Genomic DNA, 21,699 nt, shown 5'->3' with positions numbered 1-21,699 from the left:
CCCGGGGCTGATGGAAGCGACCCCCGAGTTACAGAGGCTCCACAGCCCCGGGCGATGGAAGCGATCCCGAAGTTACAGAGGCTCCACAGCCCCGGGGCTGATGGAAGCGATCCTCGCATTTCAGGGGCTCCACAGCCCGGGGCCGATGGAAGGGACCCCTGCCTTATAGAGGTTCCACAGCCCCGGCTGATGGAAGCGATCCCCGCATTTAAGGGGCTCCACAGCCCGGGGGATGATGGAAGTGATCCCCGCCTTTCGGGGGCTCCACAGCCCCGGGGTTGATGGAAGCGATCCCCGAGTTACAGAGGCTCCACAGCCCCGAACTGATGGAAGCGATCCCCGCCTTTGTGGCTCCACAGCCCGGGGCTGATGGAAGCGATCCCCGCCTTTCAGGGGCTGATGGAAGCGATCCCCGAGTTACAGGGGCTCCATAGCCGATGGAAGCGATCCCCGCCTTTCGGGGGCTCCACAGCCCGGGGTTGATGGAAGCGATCCCCGCCTTTCAGGGGCTCCACAGCCCCGGCTGATGGAAGTGATCCCCGCCTTTCGGGGGCTCCACAGCCCCGGGGTTGATGGAAGCGATCCCCGAGTTACAGAGGCTCCACAGCCCCGGGTGATGGAAGCGATCCCCGCCTTTCAGGGGCTCCAAAGCCCGGGGTTAATGGAAGCGATCCCCGCCTTTCAGAGGCTCCACAGCCGATGGAAGCGATCCCCGCCTTTCAGGGGCTCCACAGCCGATGGAAGCGATCCCCGCCTTTCGGAGGCTCCACAGCCACACCTGCTGGCTCAGCGGGCTCGGCACAGCCCGCCTGAAACCCGGGAATTTTTAGGGAAATCGCTCCATAGCAATGCTTAGCGCTGTGTCACGCCGTGGTGCCCTCTCATGGTGTCCGGAAAATGGTCAACATTTGAAAATTGTCTTGCACCAAGTGCTGTCTTGAGGTTCTTATAAAAAAATTATAAAATACTCTTTGTAGCCAAGTTAAGCATTAAACAAGATAAAAAATACAAATTATGTTTACTAAGTTCAACTATCTGTTGGTGCTTATTTATACATTAAAAGGTGATTGCATGATATCTGCTATTGGACTGGAGGATTTGGTTTACTCACCCACTGTCTGGTGGCGACAAAATGGGGTTTTTCACCGTACACTGTGTGATTTCTTCACTCTGGAAAGGCCCAAATCTGGTACTTTTCCATGATACAGTTATGCCTTTTGAGGAGCAGGCTCAGAAAGTGAAGACTTGGCCACTGTCTCTGACTCTGCTCTTGTGTAGGAGAACATATAATCATTGTTTTGTGAAAGATCGTATAGAACTTTTGAGAAATACAGACTTTGGGGATCTTTTGGGACATTCTCAGGCTCCTCTGAATATCTCTCCTTTACTGCACACTCACACACAAATCAAGGACAATTTGTTCTACAGAAGCAGTTTACCAATGTCCACATAGTTACGGGCTGATACCTTTTCATATCATTAGATAATCCATAAATTAATATCATCAAGTCATTAGGACTCTTCTCATCTAGTGCTATTCAGTGTCTGTTCTCTACTTAAATTCTCTCGTATTTTTTTGTCATTGTACCTACTTCAGTAACATCTGGGATGTCTGTGCCTTATTCAGTTGCTGTGTAACCTAGTTCACAGTTTTTGGCTCATCTTTTTGAATAAGTACAGTGGGTGGGTGGAAGGTGAGTTATTATTTTAGCTCCTAGTTCTAGGGTAGGTAAGGGCCCCAGAGTTTTATCTAAATTATACTGGAGAAATTATTCCCTCCAGGACGACTCTGCTGGCTGAGGACTGTCCCAAAATACTCTTCTAATTTGCTAGATAGAGGTTATGAATGGACTGTCAGGTAGCTGAGTCTGTTTCACCTCTCTTTAGCTGGTCCTTGTTTCTTTATTTCCAAATTGCATTTACATGTGCTGCCCTATCATTTATGTTTCTGTGGATGTGATTCACACTCATGAACAGAGCCTGAAGTTCTTAGAGCCATGCAGTTTTTCAGCATGGAGTAGGCAATTAAGACACATAAGATCATCAACTTTATGCTTTTGGGCAGCCAGGAAAATACAGCATCTCTGACTACAGATTGTCCCTCCTACGTGCAGGATCTTCTCTGAGAGTGTCAGAAGATACAGTGAGTTTCAGCCCAGCTCAGGTGGGTTCAGACTCCCTGCCAGAAGTGTTTCCAGAGCTGATTTTACCGTATCCACCTCCATACGTTCCTCTTCTGCACACCTGAGGGATATTGCCCAACTTTAAGTCACTGTAGAACTTCTTAAACTAAAGGGCTCATGTGAGAAAGGCAGGATCCCTATCTTCCATAAGCAGTTTGGAACATCTGATCAAATAGGTTAATTATTGCCTAATTTGAGTCATATAAAGCATTTTCTGAGAATCTCTGCTTCTCTTCCATGGCTGTTCAGAGAAAAAACAGATGCTTCCAACATAAACAAATAAATCCAATGTCTGAAATAGATGGACTAATACCCCTGTAAATCTGGAGGAATATACCAACTTCCTGCATCGTGTCCTTATCCTGAAAGAACATCCTCCATGCCTCCATTTCTATTTAGCTTCCAGCTACCACTTCTGAAGGGGGGGAACTTTAGAATCCCTTTAAGCTGTCTCTGTGGGATTCATCTTACATGGAAAACAAAAGAAACCCAAATAAGCATACTAAGAAAAAACAAAATTAATCCTCCTGAAAGCTCTAAAATGTTTGTGAAGGATTTTGAAGGGTTACAAAGACTCCCGGGGAATCCAAGTAGCCTAATGGATAAATTGCTTTCCCTTCTCTCCAAAGCTTCATTTAATTTCAAGTGTTAAACTTAGTTGTTTTAAGTCAATACCTTCTGAAAGTGTATCTGTAACACTAAGTCAATCCATCATCAACAAAATCAATGACTCTGGAGATTTTAACACAAATCTCTATCAGATTTGGAAGGACAGAATGAGAGAGAGAAGGAGTAACCCCTTCTGTAATTGAGCCATGGGAGGAAAACTTGGCCTCTGGTCTTTGCTTTTCCCTGTCCCCTCGAAATGAATGAGATCCTTCATTCCTCTGCAGCAACTGCATTTTCTGTTGCAATAGGAAGAATGAGTCAGAAGAGCCTGCTGCTGGTGAAAGCTTCACTGGGCAGTCTTCAACAGAGTGCTTCATCCTTTGTGTTTGAGTTTTCACGGTGTTAATCACTTATTAAAAATGTCTGCTATCACCACGAGCATTCTGGATTTGTAAAAAAGCTTTTTGCTTGTCATTTATTCTAAGACTTAATGAACAAGCTCTCTTTGTGGAAGAAGACATTTTAGGTATGCTCTTAAAAATGAAATAGAGCAAGCTGGTAAAAAAGAAAATGCATCTCAATTAGATTATTCTTCCTCCATCTGTTCTCTCAGATCTTTTTATGGCAGGAAATTGCCTATTGGATTTTTGATTTTGCTTAATGGAAATGGCAAAATTTAAATCCATTCCCATTCCCACTGACATCAGAGGAAACAAAATTCAATGTCTGAACACAACACTTTTTTTTTAACCATTAGTGCCTACAACTGCATCTCAGTGAATATAGTAATTATAACATCAGTGAATTTAAATTAACTGAAATACTTAGAAAACTGTGGACTGGCACTTACACTTCTGAATCTCCTTGGCATTTCTGAAAATCCCAACTTCTCTAATTAGCAAATTCTTATATGCCACATTCTTCCTGTGTGGACAAACCAATTAAACTCTGTGAACTCTCCATATGACTTTGGGGTAACAGACTGTAACTGGATGGGATTTCTAACAGGAAATGGGGTTTCTAATAGGAGATAGTATTTCAAGTAAAGCAGTGAGCTGGAGAAACCTTTTCTTTGCATTTTTAGGATGCTGAAGTTCAGAAGTACCATCCCTGAAAATCCTGGTTTCCATAAAAACCTCCAAGTTTTTTTTGGAAGTATCCAGCTGCTTGACAAACAGGACATTATGAACAGACAACAAATCAGCTGGTTAAAAGAGATATAAAGATTGTATACCATATTCTTTTTTTGTATCTATGTGGGGATTGGTAAAATACATTCCAAATCTCTCATCAAAAAGCCTACTGTCTTCAAAACTGAAATGAATCCAAATATCCAACACTGCTGTGCTGCTCCCTGTGCTTCCTCTCAGAGAAGAATCCTTCTCGCTGACTCATTCTGCTCTATAAACTGAGGTTTGAGACTAAGGGAATTATCCTGGCTTGTTATTTACCTTCATGTTTGCAGTTCAGCATGGCCAGCATAAGTGCTGCAGGGCGCTGCTGTTATAATTATTACTACTACTAATAATAATCAATATCTAAAGCATAGAGATTGAGACCATGACTTAGCACAGGAGTTCTCTCTCCTCTCCACAATTCCAAACCTCTACAAAATTTCATAATAGTAGGTGGACAATAACAGAATTTTATGCAGAATACAGTCTTTAGTGGAAATTAAGTACACACTTGGAAAAACTTCCGAGTTACCACATTGTTAACCATGTGTGCTATGTCTCCAAACTTCCACATTGTTGCTTCATCTTTTCCAGCATTTTCTCTTGCACTGCTCCATAGAGAACCCTTGTCACTGACCATCCAGGGGCTCAGTGCCAGCACTGATGGATGTTTTTGACATGGACAATATGGAAAACCATCTGCAGGGCAAACAGGCACAGGTTACCTGTGAATAACACAGATTGCCATCTTCTACAGGTTTATAAAACAACTCTGCTCTTTGGTTTATATAATAACAGCACTATTTTTAAAGATGAACTTTGCACTGCTTTGACTGAATCTGGAACCAGAACATAATGGCAACTCTGACCTTAAATGTAGGCACATTACATGTCACCAATTTAATTTAGCTTTTATATGATCATTTTCCTTTTGCTGATGTGGCACTGCATTTAGAAGTTCATGTGCAGAAAACTGCTTTTTCTGTGCAGTTGAATCAGAAGTGCCATTCCCCTCCAAAAAACCCCACACATTTATTTGTTTTGTGTAGGATCTCCTGAAATCAGTTAAGGAGCCCTGTACACTGTGTAAGCACATAATCTGTGTAAACATCACCAGGGGCAGCTCATCTTCAAGAAAAACCTAAACCAGCAAGTTTAGTAATTCCACTTTGTGTTAACAAAATATTTTCAGATGAAATCATGGTGTATAACAAAGGAAGGGGAAAAAATAAAAACCCAACAAACCCAAACAATACAGTTCAATAAGAAGCACATTCTGTTTGTTTTAAAAGTACTCAAGGCATGAAAGCATGGACTGAAAAAATCCTCCTGCTACATCAGAACTGACTCTGAGGCACAGAGTGCCCTCATTTCCCAAAGTCATCAATGTCCTGATCCTGCTGCAATTAGCAGCTGCTAATGTAGGTGATGAGCAAAAGGGAGCAGGATTTTGGCACAGTACAGAACAGATTTGGGCACAGTACCCAACCCATCAGCAGCAGGACAAACCAGAAGTGATTAAAAGACAGAAGACAGAGTGAAAGAGAAGGACAAGGTGGGAATGCCAAGTACTGAACACTTTTGGCTCTTCCGAATTTCAGAGAAGGGTCCGAGTTCTCTGGAGCAGCGCTGCTGCTAGCCAAGTCCTCCTTCAGTCGTTCAGTCCAATGTTCCAATTGTGCAGGCAATTTCATACCAGCTGGAAGCCTTAAACTACAAAACTAATCCTTATTCTTAATAAAAAAATAACACATTTGATATCTGTATGACAAATCAAAACAGTGAAGAAAAGGTGTGCTCTAGAAACAATAACATTTTATTTATGATTAATCTTTCCATGAGCTCTTTCATGATTATTGTGAAGGTACTCGATTGCTTGTTCTAACTGGAAAAGGTATTTTTAAGTCCTTTGTTATCCAAGCAATAGAAATAACACTGGAGCTCATCTAGAATTGTATGATTGATAAATTCCAATTCACTAAGTGAAGTTTTTTCTTTCTGCTTAAATACATTAATCAGGTTAACAATATCCTTGTGCTGAAATTGCTGGTAAAAGAAGAAAAACACTTTCTACCATGGCTTTTTATTTCAGTTCATAGAGACTTCCTCTAAAAGGCTGACAACAAAAGCTGAAATTTGCTTAAATAAAGACTGTCATTAATTTGAAAACATGCTGAAAGTCTTTGTTTCTGCTCCCTCAGCCTTCCTCCAAAATTCAAACACATTTACCACATTACTTTTGATGGTGCTCTGAACCAATACAGCAGCACCAGGGATACAGCAAAGAAAGGAGCAGCTGCTTTCAGCGGCTTAAAAATATCCTCTTGAATGTGTTTTATTTACACTAATAAATCATAGATAAGCACTCCTATATTAAAAGAATCACAGTAAAAATATACTTTTTCACACTGAGGTCCATTTACCATTTAATTTGTACATTACTAGCTGCTGATAATTTGAAGCAGTTTTAGGTTAACTACAAAGCTGGTTTTAACTCGATACAGAAGTTACTTTAATTACATCTCCTCCCCCATTTTTTTTTAATTGAGGGCTACACTCTCACTGGTGCCAGGTCTCCTTAGTGCTACCAAGAGCCAGGACATCAGTCTGTTTTTAGAGGGAACTTCGAGGGAAGCTGAGGAACCCATATGGCAAAATGCACCATTATCCCTAATTAAAAATTGATAAGAACTAAATTTTTAAAACATCCAGTTACTGCAGAGAGTGGAAATGGGATGGATATAAAGTACAGAAGTAAGAATCCAAATAAGTAAGAATCTAAATTTATACCCTTGCAATCTGACCACAAGCTATTGTTTCTGTACTTTGCACAAGTTCAGTTAAATCACAGTGAGCTGGTGTGTCTGGCAAGGAGAAAACCCAGCCTGACCCATGTCCAGACTGAAATTCTTGTGGACTTTTCACAGGCAGAGGTCTGGACTCAAACTGAGCTTTTAGGGGAAATCCCCACCACAATGCTGAAATAGGTCTGCGAGGAAATGCCTGTGGATAATCCCGGTGGTGTTTGGGGATGGCACAGCCCTGGTGCAGCAAACACGCCGCCCCTGCCATGGCCAATGTGTGCTGGGGAGCTCGGGGAGGAACCAGAGCCCAGTGATGCAACCCACGGCTGGCACGGGGCCCTGGGGAGGCACAGGGCTGGCTCTGAGGGTGGCCCCGACCTGCAGGGCTGGGAGAAGCCTCTCGGCTGCACTGCTGTCCCTCTCCATGGCTGGCTCTGCTGTCCCTCCCATGGCCACCTCTGCTGTCCCTCCCCATGGATGGCCCTGCTGTCCCTCCCATGGCTGGCTCTGCTGTCCCTCCCCATGGCCACCTCTGCTGTCCCTCCCCATGGCCACCTCTGCTGTCCCTCCCCATGGCCACCTCTGCTGTCCCTCCCATGGCCACCTCTGCTGACCCTCCCCATGGCCACCTCTGCTGTCCCTCCCCATGGCCAGCTCTGCTGTCCCTCCCATGGCCACCTCTGCTGTCCCTCCCCATGGCCATTTCTGCTGTCCCTCCCCATGGCCAGCTCTGCTGACCCTCTCCATGGCCAGCATTGCTGTCCCTCCCCATGGCCACCTCTGCTGTCCCTCGCCATGGCCAGCTCTGCTGTCCCTCCCCATGGCCACCTCTGCTGTCCCTCCCCACGGCCGGCTCTGCTGTCCCTCCCATGGCCAGCTCTGCTGTCCCTCCCCATGGATGGCCCTGCTGTCCCTCCCATGGCCAGCTCTGCTGTCCCTCCCCATGGCCACCTCTGCTGTCCCTCCCCATGGCCAGCTCTGCTGTCCCTCCCATGGCCAGCTCTGCTGTCCCACCCCCATGGCCAGCTCTGCTGTCCCTCCCCATGGCCACCTCTGCTGTCCCTCCCCATGGCCAGCTCTGCTGTCCCTCGCCATGGCAGCTCTGCTGTCCCTCTCCCACAGCCAGCTCCATTTTCTATCATGGCAATGGTCCCCTGAATGTGGAATAATCAGCATTGACTCCATGACTGCAGGAGGCTGATCAGCTGTTTTATTGTGCTATACTATATCATACCATACTATTGAGAAACTCGTAACCCTCACACACTGTCCCATCCAGCTTTGGCCTAATTGGTCAATCAATCCAAACACCATCCAGTGTCCAATTAAGAAACCACCCTTTGGTAAACAATCTCCATAACACATTCCACGTGTGCACAACAACAAGGGCAGCAAATGGGGATGAGAATTGTTTCTCATTCTCTTCTCTGAACTTTCTCACAGCTTCCCGGGAAAATCCTGGGAGAGAGCCGTGTCTCTCTGTGTTCAGAGGATATGTGATTAGCACAGCTGTCCCTCTCCCTCTGCCATGGCCAGGTGGGGCTGAGGACACCCAGGAGCTCCAGGATGGAGGCACCCACAGCAGGACCCAGGCAGGACACCAGGAGCTCACCCAGCTCACACACATCATCTTGTGATGGGTCAAAGTTACCCGTTTGTTTGGGTTTGAGAAATTGTTTGGGTTTTTGAAATGCTGCACAAGAATCTAGTACTTACTTGAGATTAATGTAGAATGTGCTGTAAAAATTAAAATTTATTTTAAAATATAAAAATAAAAATAATATTTAAAATATTAAACAGAATGTAAAACAAAATATATTAAAATATAAACAAAAATAGAAAAAAATAATATAACTAAATAAGCAATATGCTATAATAAATAATATAATAAAATATATAAATAAAGTATAAAAAGAAAAATAGAAAAATACAAATATATAAATATATAAAATATGCCTTATCAAATGGCATTTTTAAAAAAATAGAAATAAACATTGAACTTGAAACAGCTTCCTGATCAGGAAGTTGTTACATCCATCCCAGTATTACTCAAGAAGGAACACATTGCTTTCTGTTCTAGACCACAGGCTGTGTAAGGATTTTTTCCAAGTGTTTGAAGCACTGTTACATTGGATAACTTTAATGGTTGCACACAAAAAACCCTCTCCAGGAACCAAATGACAAAGTTAGTGTTGAAATTGTTGTTTCCACTCATCTTTGGAAGTCAGTGGTTTACAAGTACCTGATAAATTGAAAACATTTGAACTAAAATGCCCATAGTGACATTATAATGGCAGTGATGCATTTAAGTTCATTAAGCAAGGAAGTACTGGAAATAATTATCAGCAGATACAAATCTAAAGTGGATATTTAGTGCCGATTTCATTTTGAGACACATTAAACCACCTTTGCAGGGCCAGAGCCTATCTTTTATTGTTAGCTGGGACTGATTTTTTTTTTTTAAGTAGCTTGGGATATATCAATTTTAAAATATATACATGCCATGCAATCAACAGAACATAAATTGCACCTCTTCAGAGGAGAAAAAAAAAAGCTTTTAATTTATTATTAAAACTACCCGCTACACATGTTAGTGCCAGGTAGGATTAAAATATTCCATTAGATAACATCAATACACTGTTCCCTGGTTGTGTCAGAGAAGAAATATTGTCCCTGATGAGATGTTGCTGAAAAAGTTCCCAAGCTAGGTGAAAATACCAAAGGGTTTCAGGTTCAGCTCCAGCTTGGCGCTGCTGTTTGGTTTTTGTTTATTTCCCCGCACAGGCTGAGGGTGACTTGGGCTTCAAAGGGCAGAGAGCTGCCCTGGGGACAGGGGATGCCCTGTCTGGGCTCTGAAGCAGCGCCTGCTAATGCTGAATTAATTAAAGTTGTTAAGTGACCTTCATTTTGTGTACAGGTCCCAGCTTGCACTGGTTTTTACAGATTGCTTTCTGCCTTCCACGTTAACAGGAGCAAAATAAAAGCTGGATGAAGTTAGAGGAGCAGTGGAATGAAAAATGGGGACGTGTGTGGTGGGAGGAGGAGTCCAGAGGAGGGGATGGCTTGCCAGGAACCATTCCTCCTCACTGGTGTGGGAATCATGTTTTAGTGGCTGGGGTATTATAGTTTCCTATTACCCAGCCTTTCAGAAAAGCTTGCTCCCCTGCAGCACCAGGATCTGTGTGAATTCCTCACTTTTGGCATCTGACTATTTTTACTAAGCTGGGACATTGGATTAAAATGGTCTGAGTAAATCTTTGCAGAGTTAAATCCCACCCTGTGTGAAATGCAAATTCCTCTTCTAAATGACCCAATGAGTGGTGCTGCTGCAGCAGGGGGCATTAGCTTGGTGAAAAAGCATCTCTGAGCTTTGTGCTGTGAAACCCTGGGCTGTGCTGTTCCACCACCTGGATGGATGGCTGGAGGCAACGGGAATGGGCAGGGGATGCAGACAGCGTTTATTTCTGTCATTTCATTATGAGTCCCATGATGTTTTGACCTCCTTAAAATGATCTGAAAGAAAAGCAGGGAGGCACATGTAACCACACAAATCCAAGTTCAGGGATAACTTCCAAGACTGCATGTAAGAACTGGGTCACGGCTTCAAAGAGACCTGCTCTGTCTGTTGGAGTAATGGGATTTTCAAATAGGGCTGAGAGCCAGGACATCAGTCTGTATTTAGAGGGAACGTAAAGAAATGCCGAGGGACCCATATGGCAAAATGGACCATTATCCCAAATTAAAAATTGATAAGAACTAAATTTTTAAGACATCCAGTTACTGCAAATAGTGGGAGTGGGCTGAATACACAGCACAGAAGAACCTAAGCGTACAACCTTGTAATCTGACCTGGAGCAATTGTTTGTGCGCTCTGCAAAGTTCAGCTAGATCACAGCGAGCTGGTGTGCCGGGCAAGGGGAAAACCCAGGCTGAAACGCTCCGGGAGCGTCAGGCAGCGCTGCTGCTGCCCGTGCCGGGGGCGGCCGTGCCGGGGGCGGCCGTGCCGGGGGCGGCCGTGCCGGGGGCGGCCGTGCCGGGGGCGGCCGTGCCGGGGGCGGCCGTGCCGGGGGCGGCCGTGCCGGGGGCGGCCGTGCCGGGCTCTCCCGGACCTTTCCCGGGCCCTGTCCCGCCGGCAGTCCCGGGGTGCGACAGTCCCAGGCTTTCCCGGACCGTTTCCCAGATCCTGCCACCCGGCAGTCCCGGGCTCTCCCGGACCTTGTCCCTCCCGGCAGTCCCGGCTCTCTCCTAACCCTTTCCCAAGCCCTGTCCCTCCCGGCAGTCCCGGCTCTCTCCTAACCCTTTCCCAAGCCCTGTCCCCCCGGCAGTCCCGCTCTCTCCGGACCCTTTCCCAAGCCCTGTCCCCCCGGCATTCCCGCTCTCTCCCGACCCTTTCCCGCTGCCTCCTCCCAAACTCCGCCGAGCGCGGAGCCGCCTCCCCCCCGTTACCCCCCCGGCCCGGTGCGATGGTGCGGCCCCGCCCCCCCCGCCCCCGCAGGCGCAGTGGTGCGGCCGGCGCAGGCCCCGCCCCGCGCGCGGAGCCGCCATTGCGGGTTGTTTGTGCGGGCGCGCAGCAGCGCGGGCGGGAGGCGGCGCCGCGGCTCCGCCATGTCCACCCCGGCGCGCCGCCGCCTGATGCGCGACTTCAAGAGGTGAGCGGGGCCTGACCCGCCGCTGCCCCGCGCCCGGGGCTGGCACCGAGCGCCCCGGGCAGGGGAGCGGCAGAGCCGGGGGGAGCGGGGACGCAGCGAGGGGAGCGCGGGGTCCCGCCGGGCAGCGCCGGCTTTGTTCAGCCGCCTCGCCCGGGCGCCGACGGCTGGGGGCGTGTGAGGATCGGAGTTGGAGCGGCGGCTGCGGGGCCGCGAGTGCCCGCGGGGTCACGGGGCGCCGGGCTGGCGGGGCTGCGGGGCCGGGCCCGCTCCGCTGCCAGGGCCGTGCCCGTGCCCGGGGCTGGTCCGTGCCGCCCGGCCCGCAGCCCCGAGAGCGGCCGCAACCCGCCGGCTCCGGCTTTGGGATAGCTCCGGCGGAACTCACAAGTGTTCCGGGCTTGCTGATCAGAGGGCCTCGCTGAAAATAAGTTTGTTTTGATAGGCACCTGGAAAGAGTTAGCGAACGCTTCGTTAGTGTGTTATAAGAAGCAAAATGCCCTTTAATGTTTTTGGGTACTTTGTTTCTGTGATCCTGTGATAGTGTGTTTAAAGTTTGCAATCGTGAAGACTCTTGTGTAATGTACGCGAACTGCTAAAGGAGCAGTTATTAGTTGCACTTTTAAATGTTAATGACTGAACCACTGACTCTGGAATAAATTATTTCCAGTCTGACACGTAAACATACTTAGAACAGAGTGTGGAAAAGGGTGGGAGGTTTCCTTGCAGGATGTACAGTAAGAGCTCTCCAGACTGGGTCGCTCAGGAGTTCTTGGAGGTGAGTCAGCTTGATAGTGTCTCTTTTTTTAGCATAGCCATGTTATACCAGGCCCTGAGAACACATCAGTAAACACTTGACGTGTATTGTAGTTAATTTACGTGGCTGCACGTAAAGCAGCAGCGACAAAAGCCTGATTCGTGCATGTAGAAGCAGGAGGAGGTTTTTTGGGAAGTGGAGCCCTCCCCTGCTGTTGTGTGAGTGTTGGTGTTTGTTAAGTGGGTGTTGCTTGATTCCTGTTCAAATCAAAACAGGATATTCAGACTTTTATTTGTATTTGCTTACACAGATGAACCAGTGATTTTTTTTCAGGCTGGCTACCTCAATTTTTCAAGATTGCAATCAGATGTGGAGTTTTTATGTCTTTATATTCCTACAAGGACTGGTTTAATAATTTTGAAGTTATGGCTGGAGAGACTATTTAGAGAAGACTCTAAATCTGTGGAAAAATATAAACAAGTAGACAATGTAAATTAAACCCATTTGTTGTATATATAGCGACTTTGATATTCCAAAACTTATGTAACGTTTTCATGTCAGTTTTTGTTTTGCTCTTTTTTGCTGCAAGTTATGCATTTGTTTCTTATGTTGCTGATACTTCATACTGAAAGAACAGACAATGTGCTGTGAACTCTGATTCACTTCATTAAATATAAACTGCTTTTGCATACTGTGATTGTCAGGAGCAGTCAAGAGAGAAGAGTTCAGCAGATTTCTTACCTCTTCTAATTTGTTTGAATAAACAACAAAAAAAAAAGGCTGTTTATTTACTTTGCTGATAAAAAGGGAGTACTCAAACCACATTTTCCCTGCTGTTTAGGACTTTTCAGGATTCGCCCTATTTGCAGTCCTTGCCAGATCCTGTCTGCAGTTAGACCCTGTGACAAGCAGGGTGCACAGGTGCTTTGAAGTTGATCTAAAAACCAAAGTCATCTCCCAGATGCATTTGTCAGGCTAATGCTCAGGCACTGCTGCTGGCCTGCAGCCTGGCTGTCACGTAGGAAGAAATCCTGTTCCTGCTTTCCCTGACCAAAATAGTAGGTGGTTTATGCTGTTGATACTCAGCTGTCTGCACTGTGTGTGCTCCAAGAGCAGAGATGTAAACACAGAGTTTAAAGGGGCTCTGTGGGGCAGCAGCACTGCTCAGCATCCTTGGACCATAATTATTTGGTAAAACAGTGGTGTTTTACCCATGGTGTTACCCCAGGCTGAGGCAGAGCAAGTGCAGGGAGGATTGCCTGCCTGTGCTGCTGACAGCTCTCAGTAAATCTGCATTTGGCATTTAGTTAGAATTTGTCCCTTGGTGTGCAGAGCTTTTTGTAGTGACTTGTTTATAAGTGTGCTGTGATATTATCAAACCTCATGGTAACACTCAAGAGTTGTTTGTGACACAAGGGCAGTCTCTGCATTTTCCTTATTCTTGCATAACTCTGGAGGTAAAACAGGTGAGGGCAGTGGGAGCTGTCACTGAGGGGGTTTGAGCAGGTGGATTGATTGGGACCTGCTGGTGTACATTTGTCGGGGTCTTGTGATCCTTAATATGGATCAGTGATGGGCACAGGGGGCATTTGGATCCTGTCCTTTGGCTGCATTACATATTTCTGGTTCAAGTTTGTGAAGCTTTCAGTGAGCAACATGCTTTTGCCTAGTCCGAGGATTAAGGAACTAAAAATAATTTTAAATGTTCCTGTAATTGCTGTAGAGATAAACACATTTGTGGGGCTGGTAAGAGGGAGTAGCAGCACGCAGGTTTCCCCTTTGCTCTCTTTTGAAGCAATCAGCTTGTCAGTCAAAATAGGCTTATACCAAATATAGCCACTTGTCATGCACGGATCTGGGTGTGCAGGAAAAGCTCCTCTGATGGTCCCTTGCCTTGAGTCCCAGCAAGAATGCTCTGTGTGTGTGCCACTGCCTGGATTTCAGCTCTTGCTTGTGCCTGCAGCTTGTTCTCCTCTTCACTGAGGCAGCCAGCAGCAATTGCTCTCTCATAGTTCACAGTGTAGCACCATAAATCCCAGCTGTCCATGGTGCATAAGTTATTCTTACAGTTAATCCTTTGCTCCCTGAACACTTAATCAGACCTCTCGTGCCCTTGTGTCTCAGTGTAAAACATGAGAAAATCTTGGTGTATGTTGCCTTGTATATCTGTCTTTCAGAGTGTTGATAATCTGCATGTGATGCTTTGTGTATTCTCTGATCTGGAATGAGAAATAATTTATAAAATGTGGATATTACTGGTAAGTTATATCTGCAGGTGGAAGTATTTCATATATATGACTTGTCATTCTATGTTTGTAATTCTTAGATTGCAAGAGGACCCTCCTGTGGGTGTCAGTGGTGCACCATCTGAGAATAACATAATGCAATGGAATGCAGTTATATTTGGGTAAGAGTTTTTGGTCACTATAAAATTTGGTATTAGAAGGCTAACTGTGACAACCTGATGTTTATTTTTACAGTTATTCTCTTGTTTCATGTATGTAAAGTCAGTAAACTTAAAAAATTAGCCAAGGTAAAAATCTCTTTTCACAGATAATGGGGAATGGTTAGGAACAAAAAAAAAACTAAATTTAAAATTTGTTCAGCTTTTTTGTTGAATAAAGCTTGCTTGTGGCTTAATAAATAGGTTATACTGTGTTATGAAAAAGCAGAATTCCTCCTTAAAGTATGTAAGTGCCACATGTTCTCAGCCATTAAATCCAGATGTATTAGTGATTGGATGGAATCCCAGTAGGACAAGGTACAGGATCTGTCTGGGAAGTTACATTAAATATTTTGTGGAAGAGGGGGTGCCTTAGTATCCTTTCATCAAACTAGTCACCTAAAGGCCTGTGTATTGTTTGGGATGATGATAAAGTTGATATCCCAAATAGCAGGTGACTGTGGGACATGTCTTAGAGACAACAAATCTCTCAGAAGTTACCTATGGATGCTCTGTAGTCATTTAAATAATTGCTTCTGCCTGTATCTTGGAGAGGATGAGAAGTAAGATATACATTTATTGTGCCTGTGTGGAAGTAGGTAATGATCATTTTTAACTAGAGTTTCTTTTTAAAACCTTTCAGGCCAGAAGGGACACCTTTTGAAGATGGTAAGTTGCTAACCTTTGTATCCTTTGTCATTCTAATAAATATTAACAGTACTAACATTGTTCTGCTTTTGAAAAGTAATAGATGTGTATAATTTGAAACAAACCAAGTAAGTGAAGCAGTGAGGGCTATAAAAATATGTATCTTGATCTAAGCAGTGTCTCATTGTGCTGGCTCATGGTTGGATAGAAAGCTACAAAGCAATGCTCCTATCAAGGCTTTTTCATACATACCCACAAGAGCTTTTAGCAGGGATTATTGGCCTGACACTGCCAGGTGTGTTTGCACATCTCTTTAGCTGAGCTCAACAAGAGCTTTTCTCGTTTCATCTTTTGGCATGTTTGATTCATCACTGTTCCCCTAATGAAGAACAGGTGAAAAACCTGGAGGTGTTCTCGGTATAGAACTCAGTGAGGTTGAGGGAATCCCAGATTTGTACATAAACATGAAAGCTGGTGTGTAATGACCCTCCCTCAGGCATATGAGGAATAATGAGTTTAATAATTATAGTATTATTGCAGTAATTGGCAGCAGATGGGTTTTTCTCTGTGTTGGGTTGGAGGAATTACAGTAAATTATTCACTGATCCATAACAAAGGTTTTCAGTGAATCAGTTGTGAGCTCCAAAGACTGAGATTGCTGATTATGAAATTCCAGTGCTTCTTTGCTGGCACCACAATGCCTTCTTAATGAAACGCCTTAAAGTCACCCGAGTCCATGGGCCCAGCATCCCTGGGTCATGGAGAAGTGGGATAATGCTGGATAAAGCTGCCTTTGCCATGTGTACACGGAGTCTCCAAGCTCCTACCCAACCACTACTGCTGGGTTTGTTACTCTAAGCAGTAATTCCATAGTTCCAATATCACTTGAAATATGAAAAGCAATCAGATTCAGTGGTGCTTTGTTTTTTTTTTTTTTTTAGGTAATGGTGAGGAGAAATACTGTTCATGGAGTACATAAATTAATTTGTTGTCTATGTTCCTGGATATGTTCTTTTGTTGTTAATTATCTGATTTTCTTTATCTTTGTTTGGACAGGTACTTTTAAACTAGTAATAGAATTTTCTGAAGAATATCCAAATAAGCCTCCAACTGTTAGGTTTTTATCAAAAATGTTCCATCCAAATGGTGAGTAAAGCATCTTTATTTAGCTCTAATACTCATTAAATATTACAGTGTGGTCAGGCATTCTCTGCAGCTCCAGAATGCTTAACCTCTCTTCACTGCCATCTCCTAAGTAGATGTCTAGGACAGCAACTGCTTGACAAAAAATTGAGAGTTATGATGCTATTAAGAAGCAGCTATCTGCCTCTTACTGATCAATATGTAGCCTCAGTAGCAAAGCCTGTGAGTATTTTCAGCAGCAGAGGCTGCACTTTGGTTGGTTTAAAGAGGCAGTTCTGGCTGCAGATTCCTGCCCCTTCCATTTAACAGCAGCCATGTCTGTGCAGCCACAGCATGAGCTGCAGGCAGCTGCTGGAGCCAAGTGTTGATTATTGCTGCCAGGTGAGGTTTCACCCAAGTCCCTGCTTTCATCTGGTGCTCTGCGCCCACCAGGACAGCACAGGGAAGAAAATGAGGATGCTCAGTTGTAGAGGAGACATCTGACCCCATCTCAGTGGTGAGGGCAGCTGTGAGAGTGCACTGTGCTGTCTCCCCCAGCACTGATAGGTTTTGCTGAGTGCAGGAAAAAACCTGCCTGCTGCTCCTCTGTAGAAATTATATCTCAGATACTGTGCAGGCCAGGTTGTCTCTGCCACAAGGTCTGTAATTTGTTGGGAGCAAGCTGGAAGACAAAGGTGTAGAAGTTTGAGCAGTGAGTCTCAGGTTCATGTGAACTCCAGAAGACTGATAGGTATCCAGACAGAAGCAGGATTTCAGGCACTTTTCCATATTTTCTGTCTGCCTTGGTGCCTCTGATAGTGAGTGTGTGAAAATGGGGCAGGAGCTGTCCCTGCTCATGGTGTGAGGGTTCCACTCCTGCAGTGAAGCCTTGCTGCTCTCTGGGAGCCTCTCCATTGTGACAGTGTGGGTCAGTCACCCTGGAGGAGCAGGACACCAAATCTGCCCCTTCCTGTGCTAATGCCATAATCTTCAGACCTTCCTTCTTTCCCTCTTAGGTGTTCTGTTAATTTCAGTAATAAATCTTCAAAGTATGTGTCAGGCCACAGAAGATGGTGAGACAAACTGCTGTCCTTTTTCCTAAAGCATTAATAATCTCAGCACAGACTGCATTGGAACAATAACTGTGCCCTGAGCAGTGCCATAAATCTGACAGATTCTAAGTGACACCTGTGTTGTATTTACAGTGTATGCAGATGGCAGCATATGTTTAGATATTCTTCAGAATCGCTGGAGTCCAACATATGATGTTTCATCTATTTTAACTTCAATTCAGGTAACTTTGCATCTGTTTTACCAAATAATTATGGTGTTGTTGGTCTCTATTCCAGAATTAACAGCTCAGTGATGAGGATAGCCAGGTGTCTGTATCAAGGGGAACTTCAAATCCTTATGAGCTAAGCGGTATTTTTAGATCAAATAAAGACAGAGATGCTACATAATTGCTAATTCTGAGATAAAAAAAAAAACTGCCATTATATATTTTTGCACAGGAAAGCAGCTACTGGTTTGTGTTCATTTTAACTGTTTTTACTCAAGATAGGATATCAGATGCAGAAAATTTTCTCATGTTTGAAACATTTAACTTTACTGTGAAGCCCTCAAAGGGACAATATTGCTGAAACACACTACTTGGAATAAGTAAAAATGGCCGGGCACAGTGGAAACGCACAATTCCTTTGCTCCTGTGTGATTTTCTAATTTTTCAACAGTGATGTTTTGTAGTAGACATCTTAGTCCCTCTTTAGTCCTGAATGTCAGGATAATGTAATTACCAAATAGTCATTTAGCTCCATAGTGCTGACTAGCACACAAACTGTCTCTGTTTGGTTTGTGAAGCTACAAGTGTGTGCAGCACTGATGCTTAGGCAGGGTGTAATTGTGGGTCAGTAATATAATTAGGGGTGCCTAACCATGAGTTAGCTAGGTTTTTTAACTGGGCCATTCTGAGTTGTGTCTGCCTCTGAAACACATTTGACTTGAAAGTAGGTTGATTTTTTTCTTGATTTACATGTGTTGGTTTGTCTCACATTATATTTTCCCCTTTTTCTAGTCTCTGCTTGATGAACCCAATCCAAACAGTCCAGCAAACAGTCAGGCAGCACAACTTTACCAGGAGAACAAACGTGAATATGAGAAAAGAGTTTCAGCTATTGTCGAACAAAGTTGGAATGATTCATAACAGCTGCTGTGTTACTCTCCATCCTCATAATCATTATGTACAATTTAACTCTCAATAGAAAGGCTACCAGAAATTTCAAGTGCCACAGTTCTATGAATTTGCATAAAAACTCATTTGCAAACAAAATTAAGCCCTCCAGTTTAGGGGAAGCTAAAAGCTTGTGTATCTCAATTAACGTCCTTTTTATTGCATGGTAAGAACTAAGTTATTGCTACATAAATTTGTAATATATCCTGTTTGTATTTTTTTTCCAAGTGTATAATGTTGGTGTGGAGTTTTCATGACAGAATATACACATTTTGTAAATCTGTACTTTTTCAAATATTGAATGCCTTATTTTTGAATTCTTTAGATTTTTAAATTGGAGAAAAGCACTTAAAAAAAGTTTTTATATATGACTATTTCATGTAAAACTGTTAAATACATAACCTTAGTGCAAGACATTCTGCTCTTACTCTTATCTTTTTCCAAGGGCTCATTTTTTTTGTCCATGCTGTTGATAACCCTGCACTTTACAAACAGAAAAGTTAATCCACAATGCAGCTGTCTTCATGGCATGACTTTGCTTCTGCACCACAGCTTGACTTGACTCTGTGTGTCCTCAGTTGTATGAGGAAGAGACATTTTGGTAGCTGCCAATTACAAATGGGGAAACAGATAAAACTATTTTGCTAAAAGTCCCACCTTAAACCAACAGCAGAGTTGCAAACATAACCTGGGTGACCAGGCTTGATGAGAACATATTCTAATAAGTTTTATTTTTCTGAAATATTGTATTTTACAAACCTGGAAAATGTCATCTAAATCTGCCCTATATTCACATAGTGATACTGTAATATAGTTTTGAATATCTTCTAATAATTAAAGAGGTTTCCCATGAGTTTCCCTTGGGGGTAGGGAAAAATTAATCACCAACAAAAGAAAACATGTCTGCAGATTTAATGGAGTTATTCTTTAAAGCTGGACTGTGTACTGTGTGGTCAGGTCTCATGTCTGTATCACAGAGGCTCCACATATTTTTAAATTGACAGTTTAAGGAACTTTGGCTTTGTTTTTGTGTTGATGTGGTAATTTCTTACTGTATTCTGTAAACCAGGCTAGCTGACTGCAGTAAAGAATTAAGCCATGTTTTTTCTTCCAGCATTAAAATTGTAACAACTTTTTGTAATTCCAGCCAGCATTACATATATATTAAACTCCCCAAATCCCATACCAGAATACATGGCCTTTGGTGCCTAAAAAGCAGTGGAAATTTATTTCACCTAGAAAAGAAAGTGTTGTTTATTTACAGCAGTCATTAGTAGAAGTTATTATCAATGCACTGAAACAAAAATATCACTTTACACCTCACACCTGCTTGTAAAGGTCTGTGGCTTCCAGGAGCAGCACTGAAGTTTAGAAATGGCACTCAGAATACTGCCAAACCCGACCCTGACAGTAGCTTGTGGAGTAAAACTGCTGTTCCTTGGATAAGCATTAGTGTACAAAGGCTCAGAAAATATCAATGCTGTGTAATAACTTTGCTCTCATTAAGTCAGTTTGCTTTCCTTGAATTGCTGAATTTGTGTTTAAGAATTTTTCAATCTATGGCTGATTAATAACAGAAACTCCAAAGGATCCAATTTGCTTTTGGTTGTGGTGAAGTTTCAGTAACAATGACAAAGTGGTGCTACATGGCTTAAAACATCAATGCAAAGATTTTTTTGTTCATAAATATAACATGGAAAAGCTTCCCCCTTCTTAATCTAAACTTTGATTTATCTTTTTTTAATTTGCCTCCTCTTTCAGTATTTTTGTTCCTTTGACATGTGCATGAGCTGAGATTTGCTGTTCATTAGTATTCACATTAATTTGATTTTTCCTGAACAGCCAGTTTGGCCCAGTTATAGATTGATGACGCTCAGAACGTGTTTTTGTGTCTCTGGGATGTGTGAGAAACAAAATTGGAGCAGGGGTTTAATTAATGATGGGTGCTGCAGGCTGCCTGTGCTGGGACCCACACTCCTGTTCAGGGACAGGAGTGTCTGAAGGTGTCTGAGAGCATTCTGTGCAGAGGGCAGAACTTGGAGCCTACACCTGGAAAGTGTCCTGCTGTCCCTCAGACAAGGGTGAGGTGTCCCAGGGTGGGGAGGTGTAGGGAGATAGAATATAAGAAAATAAAGGGAATATAGAAAGTAATCTTACCCCTAAGGCATTGCAGCTGGGCTAATTAGTAAAGATTGGGGCAGCCCTGACTTTAACAGGCCACAGATGTATCCAATGAGAAGAAGATGCTATAAAAGAGTGGGGTGGCTGGTTTAGGGGAATTGGAGTCAGTTGGCTGCTGTGAGAAGAAAGAGTCAGTGCTTGGAGGAGCTGCCCATGAGAAACACCAGGAAGGTATGGAACCCCTGAAATGCAATGACAACAGGCAGGAGCATTCCCTTGCTCACCAGATTTCCCACAGTAACATTTGAGATGACTCTGCTCTTAACATGACTGTGCAGGGAATGTGGGAATGGTGAGAATCCAGGCTCCATGGTGACCTGTGGGGACACACTGGGACAGAGGAGCTCCTGTTTCTGCAGCTGGGATCCTGCAGCTGCACAGGACATCCCCAGGGGGTGTGGGAGAAAGGGTGACTTCTGTGAGCCTAATGCACATTAAAACCAGAGAGCACAGGTTAAAATATGCTAAAACTTGCTAGAGAGCAGATAAATTAGCAGGCAGAAGGAAGCAGGCCAGAGGTCATGGTGTACAGGATGCAATGTGTGTGAGCTGTCAGCACTCACTGGTGCTGCTCAGGGCCACAGATTCCTCCTGGAGCCTTCACATGCCCATGTTCAGCATCTCCAGTGGGTTTAGATGCAGTGACTGTTCAGGTCTGGGTGTTCCTCACTGCTCCCACCTCCAGCCTTTTGGGACTATCTGATCACTGGGCTGAGCCCTGCAGGCTGCCCTGAAGCTGTGTGTGGGTGCTGAAACAGGTCAGGAGTGTGGGTAAGGGACAGATGAAAGCCCTTTTCTTCTACAAAGAGCAGGAGTGATGACAAAGACAAAAAGGTTCAAGTGCCCTGATTCACAAGAGCACTCAGTAGTCACAGTGGCACAATTACCTTCTTAAATACTATACTGG

At 44.1% G+C, this 21,699-nt stretch overlaps 1 protein-coding gene across 1 annotated transcript; it reads left to right on the top strand.

The window, feature by feature from the left end:
* Nucleotides 1-11,324: 11,324 nt before the first annotated feature.
* UBE2B (ubiquitin conjugating enzyme E2 B) lies at nucleotides 11,325-19,727 on the top strand. The gene is made up of 6 exons (XM_058034561.1): nucleotides 11,325-11,420; nucleotides 14,498-14,578; nucleotides 15,258-15,283; nucleotides 16,319-16,408; nucleotides 17,590-17,678; nucleotides 18,456-19,727. The coding sequence occupies exons 1-6, from the start codon at nucleotides 11,377-11,379 to the stop codon at nucleotides 18,582-18,584; spliced, it is 459 nt and encodes a 152-aa protein (XP_057890544.1). The 5' UTR covers nucleotides 11,325-11,376; the 3' UTR covers nucleotides 18,585-19,727.
* Nucleotides 19,728-21,699: the final 1,972 nt, after the last annotated feature.

Source organism: Melospiza georgiana, chromosome 15 (genome assembly GCF_028018845.1).
Source record: "Melospiza georgiana isolate bMelGeo1 chromosome 15, bMelGeo1.pri, whole genome shotgun sequence".
In the NCBI taxonomy this organism is placed as follows: domain Eukaryota; kingdom Metazoa; phylum Chordata; class Aves; order Passeriformes; family Passerellidae; genus Melospiza; species Melospiza georgiana.
This window is presented reverse-complemented; position numbering and strand designations above follow the sequence as displayed.

Excerpts from the sequence above, each read along its gene's own strand:
- UBE2B (XM_058034561.1), top strand. The coding sequence starts at position 11,377 with ATGTCCACCCCGGCGCGCCGCCGCCTGATGCGCGACTTCAAGAG. Across the intron at positions 11,421-14,497 it reads CTGATGCGCGACTTCAAGAG|ATTGCAAGAGGACCCTCCTG; the intron begins GTGAGCGGGGCC and ends TGTAATTCTTAG. Across the intron at positions 14,579-15,257 it reads TGGAATGCAGTTATATTTGG|GCCAGAAGGGACACCTTTTG; the intron begins GTAAGAGTTTTT and ends AAAACCTTTCAG.